The sequence below is a fragment of the Cyprinus carpio genome, chromosome A6 (assembly GCF_018340385.1).
Source record: "Cyprinus carpio isolate SPL01 chromosome A6, ASM1834038v1, whole genome shotgun sequence".
Classification (NCBI taxonomy): domain Eukaryota; kingdom Metazoa; phylum Chordata; class Actinopteri; order Cypriniformes; family Cyprinidae; genus Cyprinus; species Cyprinus carpio.
In genome coordinates, this window is record NC_056577.1 from 27,148,258 (window position 1) to 27,169,783 (window position 21,526).

Sequence of the window (21,526 nt, forward strand, 5' to 3'; positions counted from 1 at the left end):
GCACAACTTATTAATTTTAATAGTACTGTCATCTTATCCATTGTAGACTGCAAGTCTGTAGCTCACCTACCAGTGTGTATGTAGTACGGCCAGTGCGGCTTCTCCTCATTGGTGAGTTTGGAGGTCTCTGTCGAGCTGGAGGGAAGCTGCATGTCTGCAGTATCATTATCCTCCAGCCATGTTGGTTTTGATGAATCCTCACCAGAAGGCCTCTCTGTGGCACGAGGCACCTGCTCTTCCACTATTCTAGGGGCCAGTGTGGAGTTCTCAGCGTTAACATCAGCCCCCTCTCGACCCCGCTCCCTGTGTTTTGAAGTTGGGACAGGGGCAGGTGGTTTTCGAGGCACCGTCTTGTCCTGCTTTTTGTCCTTGACTGTCACATCTTTCCCCTTTTTTTTCTTCTCCTCTTCTCCCTGTTCCTCTTCCTCCTCCTCCTCTTCTTCTTCTTCCTCTTTCTCCTCTCTTTCACGGTCATCTTCCTGTTTGTTATTTGCTTCAGTGCTGTCCTCAGAGGTCAGGATGTTGCTGTCAGATGCGGTGCTTTCGGCAGTGGGAGTGGCTGGTTGTTGAGTGGGCGTGGGGCCTGAGTTTGTAGAGTGGGTTGGCCAAAACGATCCTGGCAGGGAAGAAATCACACTGCCACTGAAACCCAGTCCTGCCAACAGAGTGCTGGTCACCACAGATGCTACAGTGGCTTGTCCTCCACTGGATGGAGGCCCCATTCCCGTTGCCATGGAGACGAAGGAAAAGGGGAGGCCGGCGGATGTCCAGGTAGAGGAGCCTGAGCTTATAGGGGCCATGTCTGCCGAAGAGGCGGGGGAAACTGTGGGCTAGAATGGGGTGGAAAAAGAAAATAAATACTCTAACATGTGCAAACAAACCAATAAACTGGCTTTAGGTTGATAACTATAAAGATAACTATACTAGCTTCCACACCAACACACAATAATGTTCTGATATTATAAGCATGCGCTGCAGTTCTGACGTCTGCCGCTTTAAACGCTCAAGCTCTTTAAAGCTGGATGGATTCTGATTGGCTGTCAATGTTTTATGGTTCATCAGTTGGAAAAACTAGTTGTGAAAGTGATTCCAATGATATTGTTTCTCTGTGCTGTTATGCATTATAGATATGGCGTAAACTATTAAAACTATATCTTTATAGTTATTGTTATAGTTATCGTCTTTGGTGTGAATAGGCCTTATTAAAAAAATAATTAAACCAGTTACCCACCATTCCAGTTTTCACAATCCTTGTGCCCTCAAATATCCTTGTGGTGTTTGCTGAAGAATAAATCACACAGCATGACAATCAGTTCTATTGAAGGACTTGAATAGCAGCAATTGATCATGTTGAATTTTTACGAACAGAAAGCCACTTAAACTTAGACAAACCTTTGAATAAAAGTGTTTGGCTGAAGTCGCTGCGCTGGTCTCTCTGACATACAGCTTGCACTCTGAACAGATACAGGACATCTGGAGACACGAGTGTGATGACTGCCCTCTGCAGGAGACATACGACACACCATACATTTTAATAACCCAGTACAACACATAGATGGCAGGAATAGAGACTGGATACCTTCAGGAATAACTCATACAACCTTTGCAGTAATATACACTATGCACATTGTCAGTATGCAAGGAATATCTATGTAAACCCTCAATTTTTTTGAAAAAAAAATAATACATTTTTATTCAATAAGGATGCATTAAATTGAACAAATGAAAAGTAAAGTCATTTATGTTACAAAAATGTAATGTAATTTTGAACTTTCTATTAATCAAAGAACCTTGAAAACAATGCATCATGATTTCTACAAAAATATTAAGCAGCACAATTGTTTTCAACACTGATAAAAATAAGAAGTGAGTGGCAAATTAGCATATAAGCACTCAATTTACATTAAAATAGAAAACAGCTATTTTAAATTTTAATAATTTTCACAATATCACTGTTTTTCTTCTAATTTTGATCAAATAAATTCAGCCTTGGTGAGCATAAGACTTCATTCAAAAACATTAAATAACCCAAACTTTTGGATGGTATTAGTGAGATGGTAAATTTTCAATGCGTATATATCTGCTAAAAGTTTTTGGTGTACAGTGATATATAGATGGCCTCAAAGCTAACAGACACCACAAAACTCCAATTTTGATTTCAAGCTGTCTTCAGTTGACCAAAATCAAGTCTAATTTACTGATTGAGAATGTTGGGCACAGTCAGAGTGTCCCTTCAACAGCTACCCACAAATCCAAAAACCTCATTACACAACACAGAGTGAGCGGATGCAAATCTGACAAGATCTTATTTTCCAAAACCGAAATGTCAAAGCAAATTTGACATCTGCCATTATTATTTGTATAAAATGACACTTATTTATTGCAATGTCCTGCTCCGGCTTTCAGCGATCCTCAGTGTCCCAGAAATACTGTAGATAGATATTCATTTGAATTTCATATACCCAAAGTTGGTTTTGATTCCCTGACACTGAACTTGTGACTGGGTTCAAAATCGAAATAAAAATGTAAATGTAGCGGCAAAAAAAGATGAGGGAGTCATGATGGGATGTAGAGTAAAAGAAAGTAATTGGACTTTAAACGTGGCATTTATATCCCTCAACTAAATCTAAATCTAATTTGACCAAGGCTAAAAAAGACTGACAGCGCTCATCAGAAAAAGTTCCTTCAGCTGGCTGGACACTGTCTTGTTGTCATGGATACTGTCACTCCAATAAGGTGACTGACAGACATGGGTGTAAGTCATTCATTAGACTTGAGGGAAGAAAGACAAAATGCTGTCCAAGTCCATCAAATCGATGAGAGCAGTCCATCCATCAGAATTATGAGGGAATGCTGGGGTCCAGAAGACAAGGCTCCTGCCACAGGTTTTGACATCATGCTTAAGTTGCTGTATCAAGGGTAAAATTGATTTACATTGTCAAACGTTCAAATTAAATGGATTAATTGGCTCACCCTGCAGTCCTCACATCTGTACCGTAAAACAGTGTCTGCTACAGTGTCTTAAGTCTTTTTTATTCTCTTTCATTGTAGATAACTGCCAACAAGTCTGGGCACTACAACACGTCTGGAGATCACGTGTGGATTTGTAATAACGGAGGTGTTCCATTACATCTTACACTCCTATCTAGCTCAAGAGTTTTCAGCAGGGAGTCTGTGACACCCTAACACCGCGTCCTAACTACACACGACGCAACGCTGCAACACACCATAAAAGGTATCTTTTTCATATTAATCAGAGTTTTTGTCCTTACCAGCCAAAAAGACACGCAAAGTTCCTATTTTAGAAACGGTTTATATTTCTGTGACGTCGCGGCTGGAACAACAACATAACTATGACAATGATAATCTCAGGTACTGATTATGTGGTTTATATTTTATATGTTTGAATATCATTTTGCGTGACCTTTATAGCCATAGTAAAAGCAACAATCGATTTCAAAAATAAATGAAAGCAATTCTTGTTGCGTTGTGTCTGGTTAGGACATGGTGTAAGGGGGTCCATAGTGGTACTGCAACATTTTTTTTTTTTTTTTGGAAAGCCAATGCAAAAATGCATGAAAAACTTAGATTTTTAAAAAATGTTTCTTATGCTCACCAAGGTTGCATTTATTTAGGGGTAAAAAACAAATGCCGTTAAATATTGTTTAAAATGATTTAAACATGACTTAAAAATTACAGTTTTCTTTTCTAACATTTTTAAAAATGTAATTTTCAGCAGTCATTGCTCCAGTTTTCAGTGTCACATGATCAGAAATCATATTAATATGCTGGGTTGATCCTCAAGAAACATTTTTACTTATTATCAATGTTGTAAACAGTTGTGCTGCTTAATTTTTTGGTGGAAACCATGATACATAATTTTTTTTTCAGGATTCTTTTAATGAATAGAAAATTCTAAAGATGTATTTAATATATATAAATACATTATTATATATAATGTATTTAAATTATATTTTTCTGTACCATTATAAATATCTTCAGCATCCTTACTAAATAAAATAATCAACTTAAAAAATATCTTACTGACCTTGATATAGTGAACGGTAGAATATAATTCATTAATATGAACTATTAACACTCAAGTTTTTTTTTACAATATTTAACTGAGACACATCTGTATTAACCAAAGGATGAAAAACGTCTAACAGTGCTTATGCCACTTGTGCCTCCAGTCTAATGTTCCCTCCTCACAGTGATTGAATAAATGGTTCAGGACTAAAATAATTATGGGTGAGGGAATGAGGTTTGTGGTGGCTGACACTTTGCCTTTCATTGTTGGAAGCCTTACCCTACTGTGTTCGCCGCTCTGCGTGAAGGTCTTCTCAAAAGGCATTTCATCCTTTACCCAGCTGTAGGAGACAAGGAAGCCCACTATAGGCGGGTGGTAGACGGCTGATGGTCTGTCCCAGGTCAACACAAGTGCAGTTCTGTTCAGAGGGTGGACCTTCATGTTGTCAGGGATGCTGCTGCAGACTGGATGGAGGAAGGAGAAGCGGAGCGATGAGTTAAGACTGATTAAAACAAGGAGGAAGAAGGTACAGTTGTTCTCATTTGATTAGGGATGTGTGACTGGAGATAAATGGGTGGAATTATGGCTCTTCTCTCAGCCGCACAGGTCCACGACTGCAGCCCCCAGGTGAAGCTAAATCTTTTATTGCTGTCTGACTCACCAAAGCGTTCTCACTAGAAACTGCTTCAAAGTGGAAAATAATACATGAGTTCATCTCAATCTGCCTCCGGGCTTTCAAACAGCCTTCCAGTGAGCGCACGCATGCGTGGCTGTGGCTGCGTGCACTACTGTGGACACAGCAGGAAGCCTGAGCGTGTGTGTGTGTAATACTCAGTGGTGGAAAAATACACCAATCATGCACGTCAGTTAAAACGCAGGTACAACGATGAAAAATGAATGCAGTAAAAATGCACTAGCGTTCAAAAGTTTGGGGCTGGAAAGATTTGTAAAAATGTTTATGAAAGTCTCTTGTGTTCACAAAGGCTACATTTTTTTTTTAATCGAAAATACAGTACAAACAGTAATATTGTGAAATATCATTACATTTTAAAATAGCTGTTTTCTATTTTAACACATTTTAAACTGCAATTTATTCATGTGATGGAAAAGCTGAATTTTTAGCAGCCTTCAGTGTTACCTGACCCTTCAGAAATCATTCTCATCTGATTTGTTGCTCAAGAAATATTTCTTTGTATTATTATGTCGAGAAGAACTGACAACAGTGCTGTTTAATATTTTTGTGGAAAACTGATAAAAATGTTTTCAGGACTCTTTGATGAACAGAAAGTTAAAAAAAGAATTTTTGAATAATAAAGAATAATAAAGAATAAAAAAGCATTTATTTAAAATAGAAATCTTGGGTAACACGTTTTTTCTGTCACTTTTGACCAATTTAATGCATCCTTGCTAAATAAAAGTATTCCTCTTTTTTTAAGTAGCTTTTAAACGCTAGTGAAAGACTCCAGCTTTAACATATCTACTTGAAGAAATGCTCAAGTGTAATACGATATATAAAAATGATATAATTACATGATTTTCAGTTCCATTAATCAATTAAATCACAATTAACTGCATACGTCAATATTTGCTATAAAAAACGCCCTTCATACCCATTCGATGTTACATAACTTAAAATATAAAAATCCTTATAACACAATATATGTAAGGTAAAGCAGGTATTATTAAATGTATAAACCGGCTATTTTTTAATTAAACACTATTAATATGTTACATTTATAGCCCTAGAACTGATATTGCACAGCGAAATAACAGATAAAATAAACTAATAAAACGAATAATAATAATAAATAAATAAATAAAAATATATATAAATAGTAATTGGGTAAATATAATTTGCTAATGTTCTGGTAGTGCTATTGATCTAATTTGTGTTTTTTTGAGTGTAGGGAGAAGCAAAGGTATCCGAGGACCGTTAGGAGTCTTATCACAAACAAATAAAACAGATCTCATCATATTGTTTCCATGGCTATTGTTTTCAACTTCCTTGTTACAGTGACCTCTTTGTTGGTGCTTTTTTGATGTCACAGACATTACAAACATAGTTTTGCAGCAAAAAAAGAACCCTTATCAAATGTGCCCTGATCAGGCTTTCTAGCAGGTTTTTAGCTATTCAACCCCTCTGAATGTGACACTGCTCTGTGATGTGACACAATCACGATTCACGGCCAATCAGAATATAATGTTGCAGGTCATATCTGAACCAGCGGCTCCCACATAAGAACCGCTGAAAAGGCAAACAGACATAATTGCAGGATTGCCGTCACTTATCACACAAATCATTCGGTGGGATGTGTTTTTGTCATGCTGGGCGGACCGCATAAGTTGCGCTTGATAAGGTCATTATGCCGAAAGCCCCTTCTCTTAATGTGTGTGTATCAGCATTAGCGACCTGTCAACAAGCCTGTGATAAACACGTCTGTGAAACGCGAGGCAGATCGCAAGAACACAAGAAGTGAAACGAGGACGAGGGGGTGATTAGTGAAAGGGCATCTGCTGTGGAAGTCGGCCTTGAGAGCTCTGTTAGCACGGATGACTCAGCGAGAGCCCATTATTTTCATCAGTTCAATCATCAGCATGCTAATGACTGCCGCCATTACTGTCCGGCAGAGATAACAGAGTCTGATGATTCAAATTGACTCTATTCTCATGGCGGTTCTTTGGGTTATGTAGTAAAATGTCAGCACTGGGTATAGAGACAATAATGCGCTGTGCTTGACAGGTTTGTATATTACAAAGCACTGTATGGTTTAAAAATTAACTATTCATTATTTCTTTTTGAACAAATGGTCAGTAAAAGGAGTTGTTTGTCCTCCAGAACATGTAATAATTCTGTGTTCTAAATTTGTAATATTTTGTACAAAGTTTATATGAGCTTTGTATCTTTTTGCAACCCACTTAATGAAGTAAATATAATTAAAAGCCCAGAATTGATGTGCTATTGTTATTTTTAAGCTGAATTTATGCATCAAATTTAATAATGAAATATTAAATTAATAAATTAATATTGGTTTGTAGTTACTGATAAACTAGTATTTCACAAATAATAAAAAAAAAGTTTTTATATTTAAATTTTTTAATAGTTATTATTTTTTTCTTACAACTTTGGTAACAGGGTTGAATGGTTGAGCTTGAAAAGGCAATAAGCTTTGCCAAATTTAACTTAAAAGACATTATTTTTTCATTAAATTATTTTTAATATTAAATTATTTACATATATATATATATATATATATTAGGGCTGTCAGTCGATAAAATTTTTTAATCTAATTAATTACATGATGTGTTGATTAATTAATCTAATTAATCACAAATTAAATTTGGCTGTAAAAATACCCAAAAAAAGATAATTTATAGCTATTATTTTATTAAATGAGAAAGTATAAAGTAGACATTACGAAGAGTAGGTTTAGAAATAAATATTTGATTTAATTTAAAATAAAATTTATTACACATAAATGTTTAGCCTACAGTGGCCTAATTTAAACTATGGGACATAAAAGAAATTACTTGCACAAAAGAAGGCTACATAATTGTGTATTGAGTGCTCCTGTAGCTCAAGTGGTAGAGCATTGCGTTACCAAGCGCAAGGTTGGGGGTTGGATTCCGCGGGAACAACGATAAGTAAAAAATTGATAGCCTGAATGCACTGTAAGTCGCTTTGGATAAAAGCGTCTGCATAAATTTAATTTAATTTAATTTAATTTAATTTAATTTAATTTAATTTAATTTAATTTAATTTAATTTAATTTAATTTAATTTAATTTAATTTAATTTAATTTAATTTAATTTAAATTTAATTTCAATTTTTGGGTGAACTATCCCTTTAAGATCTTTTTTTATTTTATTTTGCTTTTGTTTTTATGAAATTATACTCTAAATAAGAAACTTAATGAATTAAGTTAACTACATATTAAATAATATTAAATTAAATATTATATAATATTATAAATATTATAAATTAAATGTAGTTTTGTAGTAATTGACTGAAGTTATTTTGTAGTTATTTAATTTCCATAAAAAAAAAAAAACATTTTGTTTGACAAGAAAGTTCAACAAGGCAATCATTCTTACGATTTATTTAAAATGTAGACATTGGATTGGTTTTGTAGATTGCAACATTATATCATATCTAAAGCTAAGCATATTTAATAATTCTCACAACAAAAACATTGCATTTGTGCTAATTCTTCAAAAGCAAGCAGACAAAAGTGTACCCTAGTCAAGGAAAACACCATGGAAGAAAGCATTTGAAATGGAAAAGAAAACAGAAACAGAAAAAAATAAGCATTATGATAAAAAGACGCATTATTGCAAAGGGTTTTCACAACCGCTTGCTTTGGAAAACGCCAGAAATGCTATTTGGCCACACAGTGTTCATTTGTATGAGTTTATTTTTAGAGGGAATATTAATGATGATTATTCTGCCTTTCGGCTGTGTTGCATCACTCCCGACTTCATCACAACCAATAGCAATCAATTCCCTCAGCCGGAGAGGAAAACAACACTATCATTAACGCACACAGTACAGCGTCCCCCAGTTTCTGGCTCAGCTCAGAGCGCTGTGCTGCTGTAGTCACCGCATTAATAAATCCTGTTTATTCAGTCTGTCTCAAGAGCAATGGATATCCCAAAAACAACCAGCTTTGCACTTTATGCATGAGACGAATGAGAAGAAACCCAAACAAGACGTCTATGAAGTACAAAACTAAACTACAGTTTTAGCCCAGGGAAGTAACCACAGTTCCAGTGGTAAACTCCAGATGTTACATTCATAAAGACTGTTTCCTGAAATGGACATTGTTACTATTTCCTAATGATCGGATCATTTTGAAGACTATGAAAGTCTATGTTGTATTGTTAGTATTCTAAAAAGAAAACATTCCTCTTGCTTCTTCTTTGATTGTTCAGGCCAGTTTTGGGAAGAAAGCCATCATACCTCGAGAAGTTTCTGAGTCTGCAGCGCTGGCCATGCTGTCAGTCATGGGGTCGTGCATCCAAGCATCCCTCAGAGCCGATTTGAAGATCTGCCGGCTGTCGAGATCTTGAGTGGGCCGATGGTTATTCCTCAGGTAATCGACGGACTTTACATGATCCTGCTGCTCTGTGGTGAAGATAGAGTAGAACGCCTCCAGCTAGGGCAAAGGGGAGGGGAGGAGGGGAGGAAAGGAAAAGAATTATATTATAGTTTAGTTTTGATTTTCTGTTTCATTTCATCATTTTTAGGTTGTCTTTGCAAGGGAATGTATGAATTTATTTTACATTTATTTTTAGGCAAAAAGAAGAGGTGCGCTCTGGGCATGACTTAACAATTTTATGTGAATAAGTAAATAATGAAAATAATAATAATTATTATTATGCATAATTAAAAGAATAATATATTATTAATGTTAATATTAATAATACACAATGTTAGGTTCATTTTATATAATTATAATACTATTTAACAATATTTCATTTATTATTTATAAAATATTATTTAAATGCACATGATAAATTATTACATATAAATAAAAAAATAAACGAACTACCAAATTAAATGAGTAAATAAGACTAATACTGGATAATACTGACATGGTCACAAATATCCCTAGAATAATTTTAGAAAGAGTAGTATTGGTGGTGAATATCAGCAGCACTTCATTATTTTCAATGTAATGATACTATATATCTACAACACATATATACATATACATGCATCAATTTGTTTAGTAAATCTTCTGCACCGTCTCATTTCCAGAAACATTTGAGCACACAGCAGATGAATCACACTGCTAGTGTAATATTGTCTGTTTGTGTGCTTGCTTGCAGATGGTACGAATATGATACAGGAGAATGAACGCAGACCAATTTCAAGCATAGTGCACACAGCTGGAGGCGATACATGATCATATGAATGTGAAGTGCATGTAGGCATGATCATGCATGTGTGTGTGTGTTTGCCAACCTGGTGGTAGGACAGGTAAACAGGTCGACTGAAGATGATCCACTCCACGACTTTACTGCAGGGAGGTGTCGTGAGCGAGCCGGTGTAGCGGTAATAACTTCCCAATGTTGATGGCAGTAGATCCCTCAGTATGAATGGAACAAGGTTTGTTTCCTTCTCTGTTAAACAAAAGACACAGAATAAACACTCCAAGACCGAAGGAGATCTTATGAAGTACTATGAGACAGCAAGATATGTAGCACAAGTTTTGGTGACATTTTATTATCTTATTATTAGTTCTTCTGGTATTTAGAAAAAAATAAATAAAAAATCTGCCCAGCTTTCTCTTTATTTCCAGACTGTAATTGGGAGGGCCACGTTTCTGAACAATAGACACAGCGATTGCATGTTAAACTTTTAGGACCTTGCAAATAGTTTTGATCACATTTACAATTGCATTACTGTTGAAAAGTTTGGGGTCAGTAAGATTAAAAAAAGAAGAAATGAATACTTTTAATAGGTAAAAATTCATGGAATTGCTCAAAAGTGACAGTCAAGGTCTTTATAATGTTACAAAATATTGTCTTTCAAATCAATGCTGTTCTTTTGAACTTTCTATTCATCAAAAATCCTGAAAAACGTATCATGGTTTCTACATAAATCTTAAGCAGCACAGCTGTTTTTAGCATTGATAATAGTAAGAAATATTTCTTGAGCAGCAAATCAGCATATTAGAATGATTTCTGAAGGATCATGTGATACTGAAGACTGGAGTAATGATGCAGAAAAAAAAATCAGCTTTGCGATCACAGAAATAAATTACATTTTAAAATATATAAAAAATCGCAAAATATTTCATAATATTACTGTTTTTGCAGTCTTTTTTTAAATTAATTTTTTAACTAACCGACCCAAACTTTTGAACACTAGTGCATGTTTTCATAGTAGTTCACTTTTATTTAAAAAAAGACAATTCAAAATTCATATTTAATTTTTCATTATGTGGATTCCATGTTTTTAATTCCAAAAGAGAACCTTTTGTAATTCATGATTCTTTTAGAAAACTGTCTCTTTGCTTTCAAGATCCTAGAAAAGCTTCACTTTTCCTCTATTAGAACCAATATATTGTATTGGTATTATGAGCCTTATAACCCTATGTATATACAGCAAAAAATGGTTCTTGGTAGAAAACATATTTTGTGCTAAGGCTTGATGCTCAGTTTTTATTATATATTACACGTATTTATTTTATTATAATTGAGCACTCTGAAATCTGTTTATATGGCAACATTTACCGTGATGAACTACCCGTTTGAGACCTGTGATGATGGGCTCAGCTGCAATGTTGTCTTTCTTCGCCACCTAGAAAAAAAAAAAAAAACAGAACAATGTGGCATGAAATTAGCGATTATTCTGTTTTCTATTTTAAAGAAATACAAAAAGGATGAGCTGCATTTAAATCCTGCTATTATCGAACATAAGTTTTCTATGTTCTCTGCTTATGCAACATTAAAAACTAGAGCACGCTGACATAAGCACTTTTTATTCAGGTTGATGGAGAAGCTCATTCAGGTCAGAGATGAAATATACTCACTTGTGCTCTCTGAGGATTCATTTGGTTGAACAAGGTGGCAATAAAAGAGCCCAAGGGAACCACCAATACAGGAGCTCCACATCGATTAACTATATAAAACCCCAAGGAACGGACATGTCACACGCCACATGACACCATTTGTCTAAGCACTAATAGCGGTAAGCCATAACGCTGTCACAAGTGGGCGAAAGAGTTTAAGTCCACCCGCATAGGTTATTCTTTCAGTGTTTGTCAATGGATAAACATAGGACACACCTGCGTTCCACTTTCAGCGTGAAGGATAGGCCTGTCAAATTAGTTAAGGTGTGTAAAAACCTACTGTATGTGAGTGTGCAAAGCATGTTGTGAATGAAGGGGAATGAATAGGGTGCCGCGCTGCTATAAAAGCTTATGTTATTTCCACGGATCATCACGCTGACCTGTTAAGCCTTCTATAAATTCATATGGCCTCTCTAAATACTGAGGCTGTGCACCACAAATCTTCTATTTTTTGGCTTGAATCATTAAGAAAACCGTGGAAATTGTGCCATTTTCACCCTTGATAAGAACATTGGTCACAGTTGAAAAGTAAAAATAAACAAACAGGAGACAATGCTGGTAGGAGCATAATGGTATGTTTGAAAAAGAAAAATGTTTGCAGTGATGCAGTTACAATGGGGTTCTATGGAGCAACGCAGAAAAATTAAGCTTGCATTTGCATTTATGCACTTATATTTGGGTTAGCAAAGTATATATATAATATAATTTTTAATATATATATATATATATATATATATATATATATATATATATATATATATATATACACACACATATATATATATATATATATATATATATATATATATATATATATATATATATATATTAAAAGAAATGAATACTTTTATTTACATTAAATTGTGGCAAAAGATTTATTTCATATAAATGCTATTTGAATTTTCTATTCATCAATGAATCTGGAAATGCATCCTGGTTTCCAAACAAAAATCAGTTTTCAACATTGACAATGATAATAAATGTTTCTTGAGCACCAAATCAGCACATTACCATCTTTGCCATCACAGGAATACATAAAATTGTGAAACATATTAAAATAGAAAACAGTTATTTTAAATTGTAATAACATCTTACAGTTCTACATTTTTTACTGTATTTTTGATCATATAAATGCAAGTTTGCAAAGAAAGTCTTCCTTTCTAGAGGATAAAAGTCAGATTATGCAGGCCCAGATGGCAAACAAAAATATATATTATATTATATAATTTTTTTTCCATCTGGGCCTGCATAATCAGGCATTTATCCATAAATCACAATAATGCCCCTAATATACTGAACTATTAGCATAAAACAATTTTATGAAAATTTATTTTATCAGAATACATGGCTAGCTACATCTACCAGAAGAGGCCATGCTAACCAGCTAAATCTTGACCTCTGTTACACCATGTCATTGTTCACAGAGACAAGGTTACAAGGCCACTTCATCATGCTAGTCACTCACAAAGTCTTGCAGCTACACTTCTGAAGCAGTTTAGTTGTACTTTAACTTTTATCCCTTTGCAATGCCTTGCCCCATGGACTCTCATTATTCTTTGAAACTGAAGCAAGAAACAAGTTTATTCTATTATACTGTGAGAAGAGCGAGAGAGAAAAATGGCTAGAGGGTAGCAGAAGATGTCTGCGCTTTCTTCTACCTGTTGCTAATGGTGAAAATAGGCCCTGAGGCTACATGGGCCCAACCCAAATCTATCTGATGTTTTTAGTCTCTGGTACCATGAGCTATAAAGCCCTATTTCACAGACTGGTAAACATTTGAAAATCCCCAAAAATCAAAGAATATCTTCACCTGAAAGAAGACAGCCATGGCGGCGATGATTCGTCTCTCCTTTATCGCGGTGCTCAGACTGTCAAAATCATCTGAATTGTAGAAATAAATCTGCATCTATGAGGCAAAGAGATGAAAACATGGTTTTATAACTGCATTCTTACTTGACAGGGTATGAAACGGCTCATACTAATGTTCTGCTTTGACTTTCCTGCTTGGTAAACACAAAGCATTGTGGTATCAAAATTGGTACAGTACGCTGTCAAATCCTCACAAACTGATATTCCTCTCATCATATTCAAACACACAATAACGGCATGTCTGGCATATGCTACTTCTCCCATCACTTTACACTTTGACATCTGAGACAACTAAGGATTATACACTTTCTCTCTGAGGATGGATTTAGGGAGAAAGCGAACCTCGGAAGCAAATCCTCTCAGCAATAAACAACATGTCTTTGTTGCCTTAAACATTGTCTCTGAACAAACGCACAAAGTGCCATGTGTCAAATAAATGTTAAATCTACTATTACAGAAAAAACAGGGACGATCGCACAAAGACAGAGAAGGGGAGAAAGGAAAGCAGGATGAATGGCATGTCAAAGCTCACCGCAGCTGAGCAATCGTGAAAGAGATCTTTGAAATGCAGGGAATAAGATTAAGCCACGCTATGACAATCACGTTCCAATTGAGCTTGTTTTCTGGCAGCCTTTCATGCGGCGGCATTATTTGCCTGCCGATGTTGTTCTCTCTTCATTTTATTTTGTGGACTTCGCTTTAGCACATTTCCCTGGTCATTTAATGGTGCGTGTAAGAAAAATAGCAAGCTCTTATTTTGTCAGACCACTGGTTCTCAACTGACGGCGCGGCAGTTAGTTGAGAACAATGCAGACAGAAAAAGAAAGAGGAATGCTAAATGCAAAGAAAAAAATACAACTATCCATATGATCTTACATTTCAGGACAGGAAAATAAATTTTTAAAGAAATAAAGCAGAGGCTTTGTGTCCAATCAAACTCATCCTTTTAAAAGCTAGAAAAAGTTGCTATAGTAAAACATGCATAGTAAAAAATATGACACAAACTACATAACAAACAGGTTACATATATAATATTGGCCTGGTACGTGGTTGCTAAGGCATTCTGGGTGGTTTTTTAACACTTTTTTTATGTACTGTAGTTGCATACTAACACTCTGGTCCCTAGATATGAATTTAGGGATGCACCGAATGTTCGGCAACCGAAACTATACGGCCGAAAATAGCAACAAAAGCTCTTTTGGCCAAATAAGCAAAAAGACTGAATAAATTGTACCAAACAATGACGTGACGTGATCAAATAGAGGTGCGCACTACATGCAGCAAACATGACGGCAGAGTGTGGAATCATTTAAAAGTGTCCGAGAAAGACGCAAAAATCATTACAAGCACCGACAGCAAGAGACTGTTTAGCACTGCATCACATGTCTTCATTGAGAAGAGGAAGGGGTGGTTGTTGTTAAAACTGCATTCAGAAGATTTTTGATCATGTTGATGTTTCAGATATGATACAGTAGAGTTAAGCCATAAAAGCCTGATGCATCAAATGTGATACAAAACATAAAACACGTGCACCCCCCCACCTTTTTAGTATTTTAAACAAATATTTGATCTAAAGTTTCAATAAACTGTTCCAACTATTCCAAAAATCTATAATTTCACATCAGGCTTCACGGGGTTAACATCTAAAGCAAACAGTATTTGCTGAAGTTTAATACCTCGGGTTAAGAGTTCATTTAAATACTCAAGCTGATGCTTGCCTTGGCAAGCAACACTAATAAAAGTGGCAAAAAGGCCAAAAAATAAAATGAACATTATTGATGTTGTAGTTTAATTTACTGTGCCAGATTTGAGCCAGAGGTCAAAAGAAGTCATCAAGAGATAATTGGATGCATCTCTTCTCAGTCTCTGGCTTCAGTGCGTTTGGGTTTTAAATCGCTAGATAATGCTAAGCGGCTATCCAGCAGGGTACGGATACACATCAATTGTATTTCGGTGTAAAATGGGATTTATGGAGCAAAGTCGATTTGTCTAATGAGAAAGTGCTGCCAGAGAGGTGGAGCCGGCCCAGGTCGTCTGACCTCTGTGCCAGCTAATTTCCACCAAACTTAGACTGATGAATACAAATGAATTTGCTTTCCCATCCTCTAAATTGTTGTTGTGTAGACACTGTATTGATAGAAAAGAAATACTGCTAGATCATGGATACATGCCAGTAGGGTTTGGCTCAAACAGTTAGCATTCATTTCTACTCTGCACATAATCTGACCTTGTTGGAACACTGAAATGAAAGGGAATGAAATAAAGAGCTATTTCTGTAACAGAGACTGGTACACCCTTGGCAAGGCAAAAGACATGTCAAAGGAACCCAGGGCATTTTAGGCAAAAGCTACGCAACAGATAACTAACCTCCAAACAAAGTAATTAAGACCAGACAATGTCAGAAGGGGTGGACAATGAATTAAACCGCTAATAAAGAGAAAAAAGAACAAAGTTAAAGTCTTTAATGAAAACCAATCAGTCTCCTTCATGCCTCTATTAAATCACAGACTTTAATGGTGTCCATTTATTGTCTTCACAGGGGGAAATATATTACTCGTTTATCACTAAACCTCATTAGCCAATTAGCTTCCTTCAAGAGCCAATACAGAGTTTATGGTGACCGAGAGTAAAGCACAGCACAAACACGTTCAGTTAATGAATCAAAATAGGACAGAAACCATGTGCAGAAACAAACAAACAAAAAAGGCCAGCATACACTCGACTAAACACGTTCCAGCATATAATGTGTGATTGCATAACGATATTTAACTTGAATGCAGTAGTCCATTCTGAATTCTCTGGCTATGCACTCAAAATAAAAAAATAATTGCAGTGCACCTAACTTTGTCTCGCACAGCTCTCAAACTTCAATGTGCATCCAGTGTTTTCAAGGGCAAATGGAGAAGGTTAACAATCAAGCATTAATACTAATCGTGCACAGAATAATATCTGCAAGGTAAAAGAGACACTTTTTGAACTGTATGATTGTTAAAAAAAACAAGGAGAATTACCCTGCAAGGCATGGATAGGAAATACACTTAATTAAAGACTAAGGCTTTTCATCAGTAGACTGAGATGAGCACGGGGGCTCAGTACTTCTTTTCTCATATCCACAAAATTTATAAAACATAGATAGATAGATAGATAGATAGATAGATAGATAGATAGATAGATAGATAGATAGATAGATAGATAGATTATTTATAATTATTTATTCATATATATATATATATATATATATATATATATATATATATATATATATATATATATATATATATATATATATATATTGCATTATTATAAAATAATTATTACAACAATTGAAATAATTCTGAATAGAACGAATTCCGCCCATTTACACACCAAGATGAATTGATGAAGAAGACCAAAACTCAGATCATTTTAAAAGATATCACCCTGAGGTGAGAAGGAAGCTGAATATCCTTGCTCTTCAGGGAAATGTAGCGGCCGCACCATCAAGTTAATAAAACACAATCGATCCCAGTTTCATTGAGAAGTTCTTCAATTAGCGCAGATTAGTACTCCACTTTCAACCTACTCAAGTCAAGGTGGAATCCTTGAACTTTACTGAAGAAACTCTTTTAGTAATGTTATCCTCCTCGTCTAAAATCCATTCCTAATAAGATTTTTTAAATGTTAAAGTGGGTGGTTTAAGGACTATTCACAAGGACTGTTGTGAACAGGGTTTTGTAAAGAAACAATGGACTCCTTTAAGCCTTTTGAGACCGGACACAACCTTTTTTTCTTTGTCAATGTGAGATTTGAGATTTTGATTGGGTTTCCAGAGCTGTACGGATGGCACTAACATATGGTCAATTCTGTGTCAAATCAACTAAATTTCAGAAATTTCCCCAGCTCAAATTTTTGATTTTGTCAATATTTTTTCTGAAGACAGATAAACATGTATAGTGATGAAAGCCAAAATATTAAATGTCATGGATGTATATCGACTGAGTAATCCACTATTTTTGACACTATTTTGTCAAAACAACAATTTTCACCTGAGATTTGAGCCAGATTACAGGGGGGTAAAAATGACTGAACTGGGGACCAATGGTTAAGTTAACACGGAATGACCCATAGAAAAGGCCTCTTAAATTTACACTGAATAAATGGAGCTGGAACTGTTTTTTTTTTAGTGTAGTTAACATACTTAACATTACGGACATAATGCGACACACTCACCTCTACTGGAAACCTCTTTCCATTGATACTGTGCTCAGAACCAGCTGATCCATTGGTGCTGCCCCAGTGAAACTCCACTTTTTCTGCTTTGAAGCGTCCAGGTAGGCCGGCCCCTCTCACAAAGTAATCATTCTTTAGAACAATAGACACTGGAATGAAAAAGAAGACCAGATAAGAGAGTTAAATACTTTAACAAATAAATATAAATTTTACATTTAATAAGCCATAGTATGTAAAACTAAGACTATGCCCAATTATATGTATTTTTTAAGCTGTGCAATTCAACAACAGATCATGCAGGCAGATATGTATATACATTTCAATATCCCACTTTTCTTCAGACTGTAAAATGCTCCAGAGGAATTTTGTCTTTTTTATGTTGACAAAGGACCTTTAAAACAAATAATGATGCAGAAGAAACTGAGTGTGTACTCTGCAGGCCAGAGCGGACACATCAAAATGAGCTCCATGGGCTCTCCTGGCACAGACCGTCACATTATACCGCATTAAAAGATGACCTCTTGACTCTTCAAAGCTTGGATTGGTAAACAAATTGAAATATCTTCTGCTGGGTAGTCTCTGCAGAAACAGGATAACTACTTCATGCAACTTGTTTTTTCAAGGCTAATTAATGAGCTTAGCCAAATTCAATGCTGTTGGACATTTGAATCCATTTAACTGTAAGTGAAGTCAAATAGGAGCATCATCTGCAGCATTACTGACCCAATTGTTAATAAACCAGAACATTAACCATTTTCACAGTCAGATCATAAAAACATCAACTTTACAATGCATTTATTAAATGTTCAACTTAGAATCACCTTACAAATAGCTTATAATTGCCTCTGCATTTTGTGATTGGATATGAGGGAGCATAAATTACAATTACATTACAATTACATATTTCACATCAAATCAGATTTAAATGACTTTAATTTGTTTTCATTTCATAAAACACTTATGCTCATACTCCATAAGAATTGGTCAAGGCCTATTCATGTCCTTTGTTGAGTCTAAAAAAAAAAAAAATAAAGTGAACTACAAAGAACCACTCAGCAACATCTCACAAAAGAAACACTCTCGTGTGGAGATCTCAGTTTAATTCTTAAGTAAACTAAAGCGTCGGGGTGAGAACAAACAAACTGATTAAGGCAGATATGGGGGATGTTTGTGGAGAGATCGGATGTTTTGGTGAATACACACAACACTGTATGCACACACTGGGCTAAAGACTCGTGGTACTCAGGAGACGCTCGCGATGCTGGGGTTTTAAAGGATCTGTGCTGTGCTCTGTAAACAGTAGAAAAAGCTCCTATGGTAATTATGCCACAGCGTGTTTATGGTCCTGGCGAGCATTTCCAAAAACCTTCTCAGGAGTAAATATAGTGCTCTACAGTGTGCCATTCTCAAAATTACACCTAATTAAAACCAAGAGATAGCAACATCTGAAATGTGCAGCATCCTTGGCTGGTGTTAGGTTTGTAGGCCAAAAAGGAATGATTTTCCTACAAATGAGTGCAAAAGAAATGCAAAAGGTAGACTATAGTAGATAAGTTTATACATTTGGAAAATGGAAAACCTTTCTATTAATTAATTAATTTTTTGATGATGACAGTATAGATTTCAGTCAAATTATTCACATGCATTCACACTACTATTCAGATTCAGATTTTTTTTTTTTTTTTTAAGAAATTTATACTTATATGTGACCCTGGACCATATTTATAGCAATAGCCAAAAATACATTGTATGGGTCAACATTCTGATTTTTCTTTTATGCCAAAAATCATTAGGATAAAGATCATGTTCCATGAAGCTATTTTGTAAATTTCCTACCATAAATATATTAAAACTTCATTTTTGATTAGTAATATGCATTGCTAAGAACTTCATTTAAACAAATTTTGATTTTTTGCACCCTCAGATTCCAGATTTTCAAATATTTGTATTTCAGCCAAATATTGTCCTATCATAAAAAAAACATACATCAATGGAAAACTCATTTATTCAGCTTTCAGATGTATAAATCTCAATTTTGAAAAAGACTGATTTTGTGATCCAGGGTCCCATATTTAGCAAGGTTGCATTAAACTGATCAAAAGTGACAGTAGACTTTTACATTGTTACAAAAAATCTATTTCAAATAAATGCTGTTGAAGTTTCTATTCATAAATGAATCATGCAAATGTATCAAAATTTCCACAAACAGTTTTCAACATTGATAATAATAAGAAATGTGTCTTGAGCACCAAATCAGCATTAGAACCATTTCTGAAGGATCATGTGACACTGAAAACCGGAGTAATGGCTAATGAAAATTCAGCTTTGCATCACAGGAATAAACTACATTTTAAAATACATTTTTATATATGTTTTTACTGTATTTCTGATCAAATAAAAGCAACCTTGGTGAGCATAATAGGTTTCAAAAACATTTCAAAAAAATCCTCAAACCTCAAACTTTTGAATGGAAATTTAAGTCTTCAATAAATAATAATAATAATAATAATAATAACGCTGCTCAGATTTCCATATCCGCAAGGCATCATAACAGATCTTAAAGGAACTTTGTCAGGGTGGTGAGCATGTCTGATATTTCCTTGGACTTTGACTTTCAAACTCCCTCAGACCTGATGCAACTGTCTGTCATTATGGGACACTTGCAAACTGTTTCTTATAGTGCAATTATTTCGAAATATTTTTAACATTAAAGTGGCCTAAAGCTAAGAGTGCAATAATGGTCAAAGTTTTAATAAGAGACCAGACAAGTATTGTTAAGAGTTTCATTCTTTGGTGAACCTGTTTTGCCTGTGTTCTTCATAGTGGTCCTGTTTGACGACTTGTTTTCAAAGCCATCCAAGGTGAGCTCCTGGCACTCTTGCGAAACCTGGGCGTCTTGATCTGGGATATCCACTGGAGACTGATTCCTTTCCCCGCATTCTGGATAAGCGGAGGGCCACCTTCGTGGTCCGTAAGTGCCTGTGAAAGAAAATTGAAAAATAAATAGGAAACTTTACATTTGCATCACATTTACACATTGGCAGATGCTTGAAAGCAACTTCAAAAGCATTCAAGTTATATATTATAAGTATGTATGCAGCACCATAAATTTAACCTTAACATAAATTATGAGACATTTAAGCATTCAGAAATATAATCATGTAGTTAATGTATAAAGTCCTTTTTAAAATCATGATTTTAGGGTAATATTTCTATTAATATGTAATGGAAAGTATATATTTTACATCATTTCTTCACACTTTTTAATCACCTTTTTCCTTCACTAGGCCATTTTAAAAGGTCCTGTGGTGTGGCAAATTACTTTTTAAAAGCAAAAATATTTCAAGCGGTCTCTCAGTTAGCATGACGCCTCTTAATACATAAAAATAGCATGACTAATCATTAAAACTTTAAAAAACAAAATTGAATTTGCAAAATGCTTTATTAGATGGAGTGCATCATGTCACACACCAGGACTGAATTTAATTATTCCTCTGTTGACTAAACATTGACTCATCTCTGTCTAGCAGTTGAGAAAAAGTTCACATTTGCAATGTAAATCTGAATTAGCAAAACACAAATGCAATGCAAACTTTTCTGCACATAAATCCCTCTCCTCGTGATGTTGTTGAGCTATCATTTGATACTCATCAGCCATCTGTGTTGGTCTAAGACAGAGAAATATGAGCACACATGTTCTGCAAACATGCAGCGCTAAACTGATGAATGGTTTCATTACCAGTGGTGGCAGACGTATCAGAGTCCATGTCATAGTGGTGTATGTAAATTGCCTCCTAATGCTTAATGCTTTGCGCATCAAATTAAGTCTCGCACACAGTAA

General features: G+C 35.1%; 1 protein-coding gene across 2 annotated transcripts in view; it reads right to left on the reverse strand.

The window, feature by feature from the left end:
- LOC109072050 (receptor-type tyrosine-protein phosphatase gamma-like) overlaps nt 1-21,526 on the reverse strand; it is a 74,961-nt gene that overhangs the window by 16,514 nt on the left and 36,921 nt on the right. For both annotated transcript variants that reach the window (XM_042758766.1, XM_042758767.1), the window contains exons 3-12: nt 20,485-20,664; nt 17,686-17,834; nt 13,418-13,513; nt 11,270-11,336; nt 9,996-10,153; nt 8,988-9,183; nt 4,310-4,494; nt 1,393-1,501; nt 1,232-1,281; nt 71-830 (exon numbers count right to left, since the gene is read on the reverse strand). In XM_042758766.1, coding sequence (XP_042614700.1) covers nt 71-830; nt 1,232-1,281; nt 1,393-1,501; nt 4,310-4,494; nt 8,988-9,183; nt 9,996-10,153; nt 11,270-11,336; nt 13,418-13,513; nt 17,686-17,834; nt 20,485-20,664 — 1,950 coding nt within the window. The remainder of the gene's footprint in view (nt 1-70; nt 831-1,231; nt 1,282-1,392; nt 1,502-4,309; nt 4,495-8,987; nt 9,184-9,995; nt 10,154-11,269; nt 11,337-13,417; nt 13,514-17,685; nt 17,835-20,484; nt 20,665-21,526) is intronic.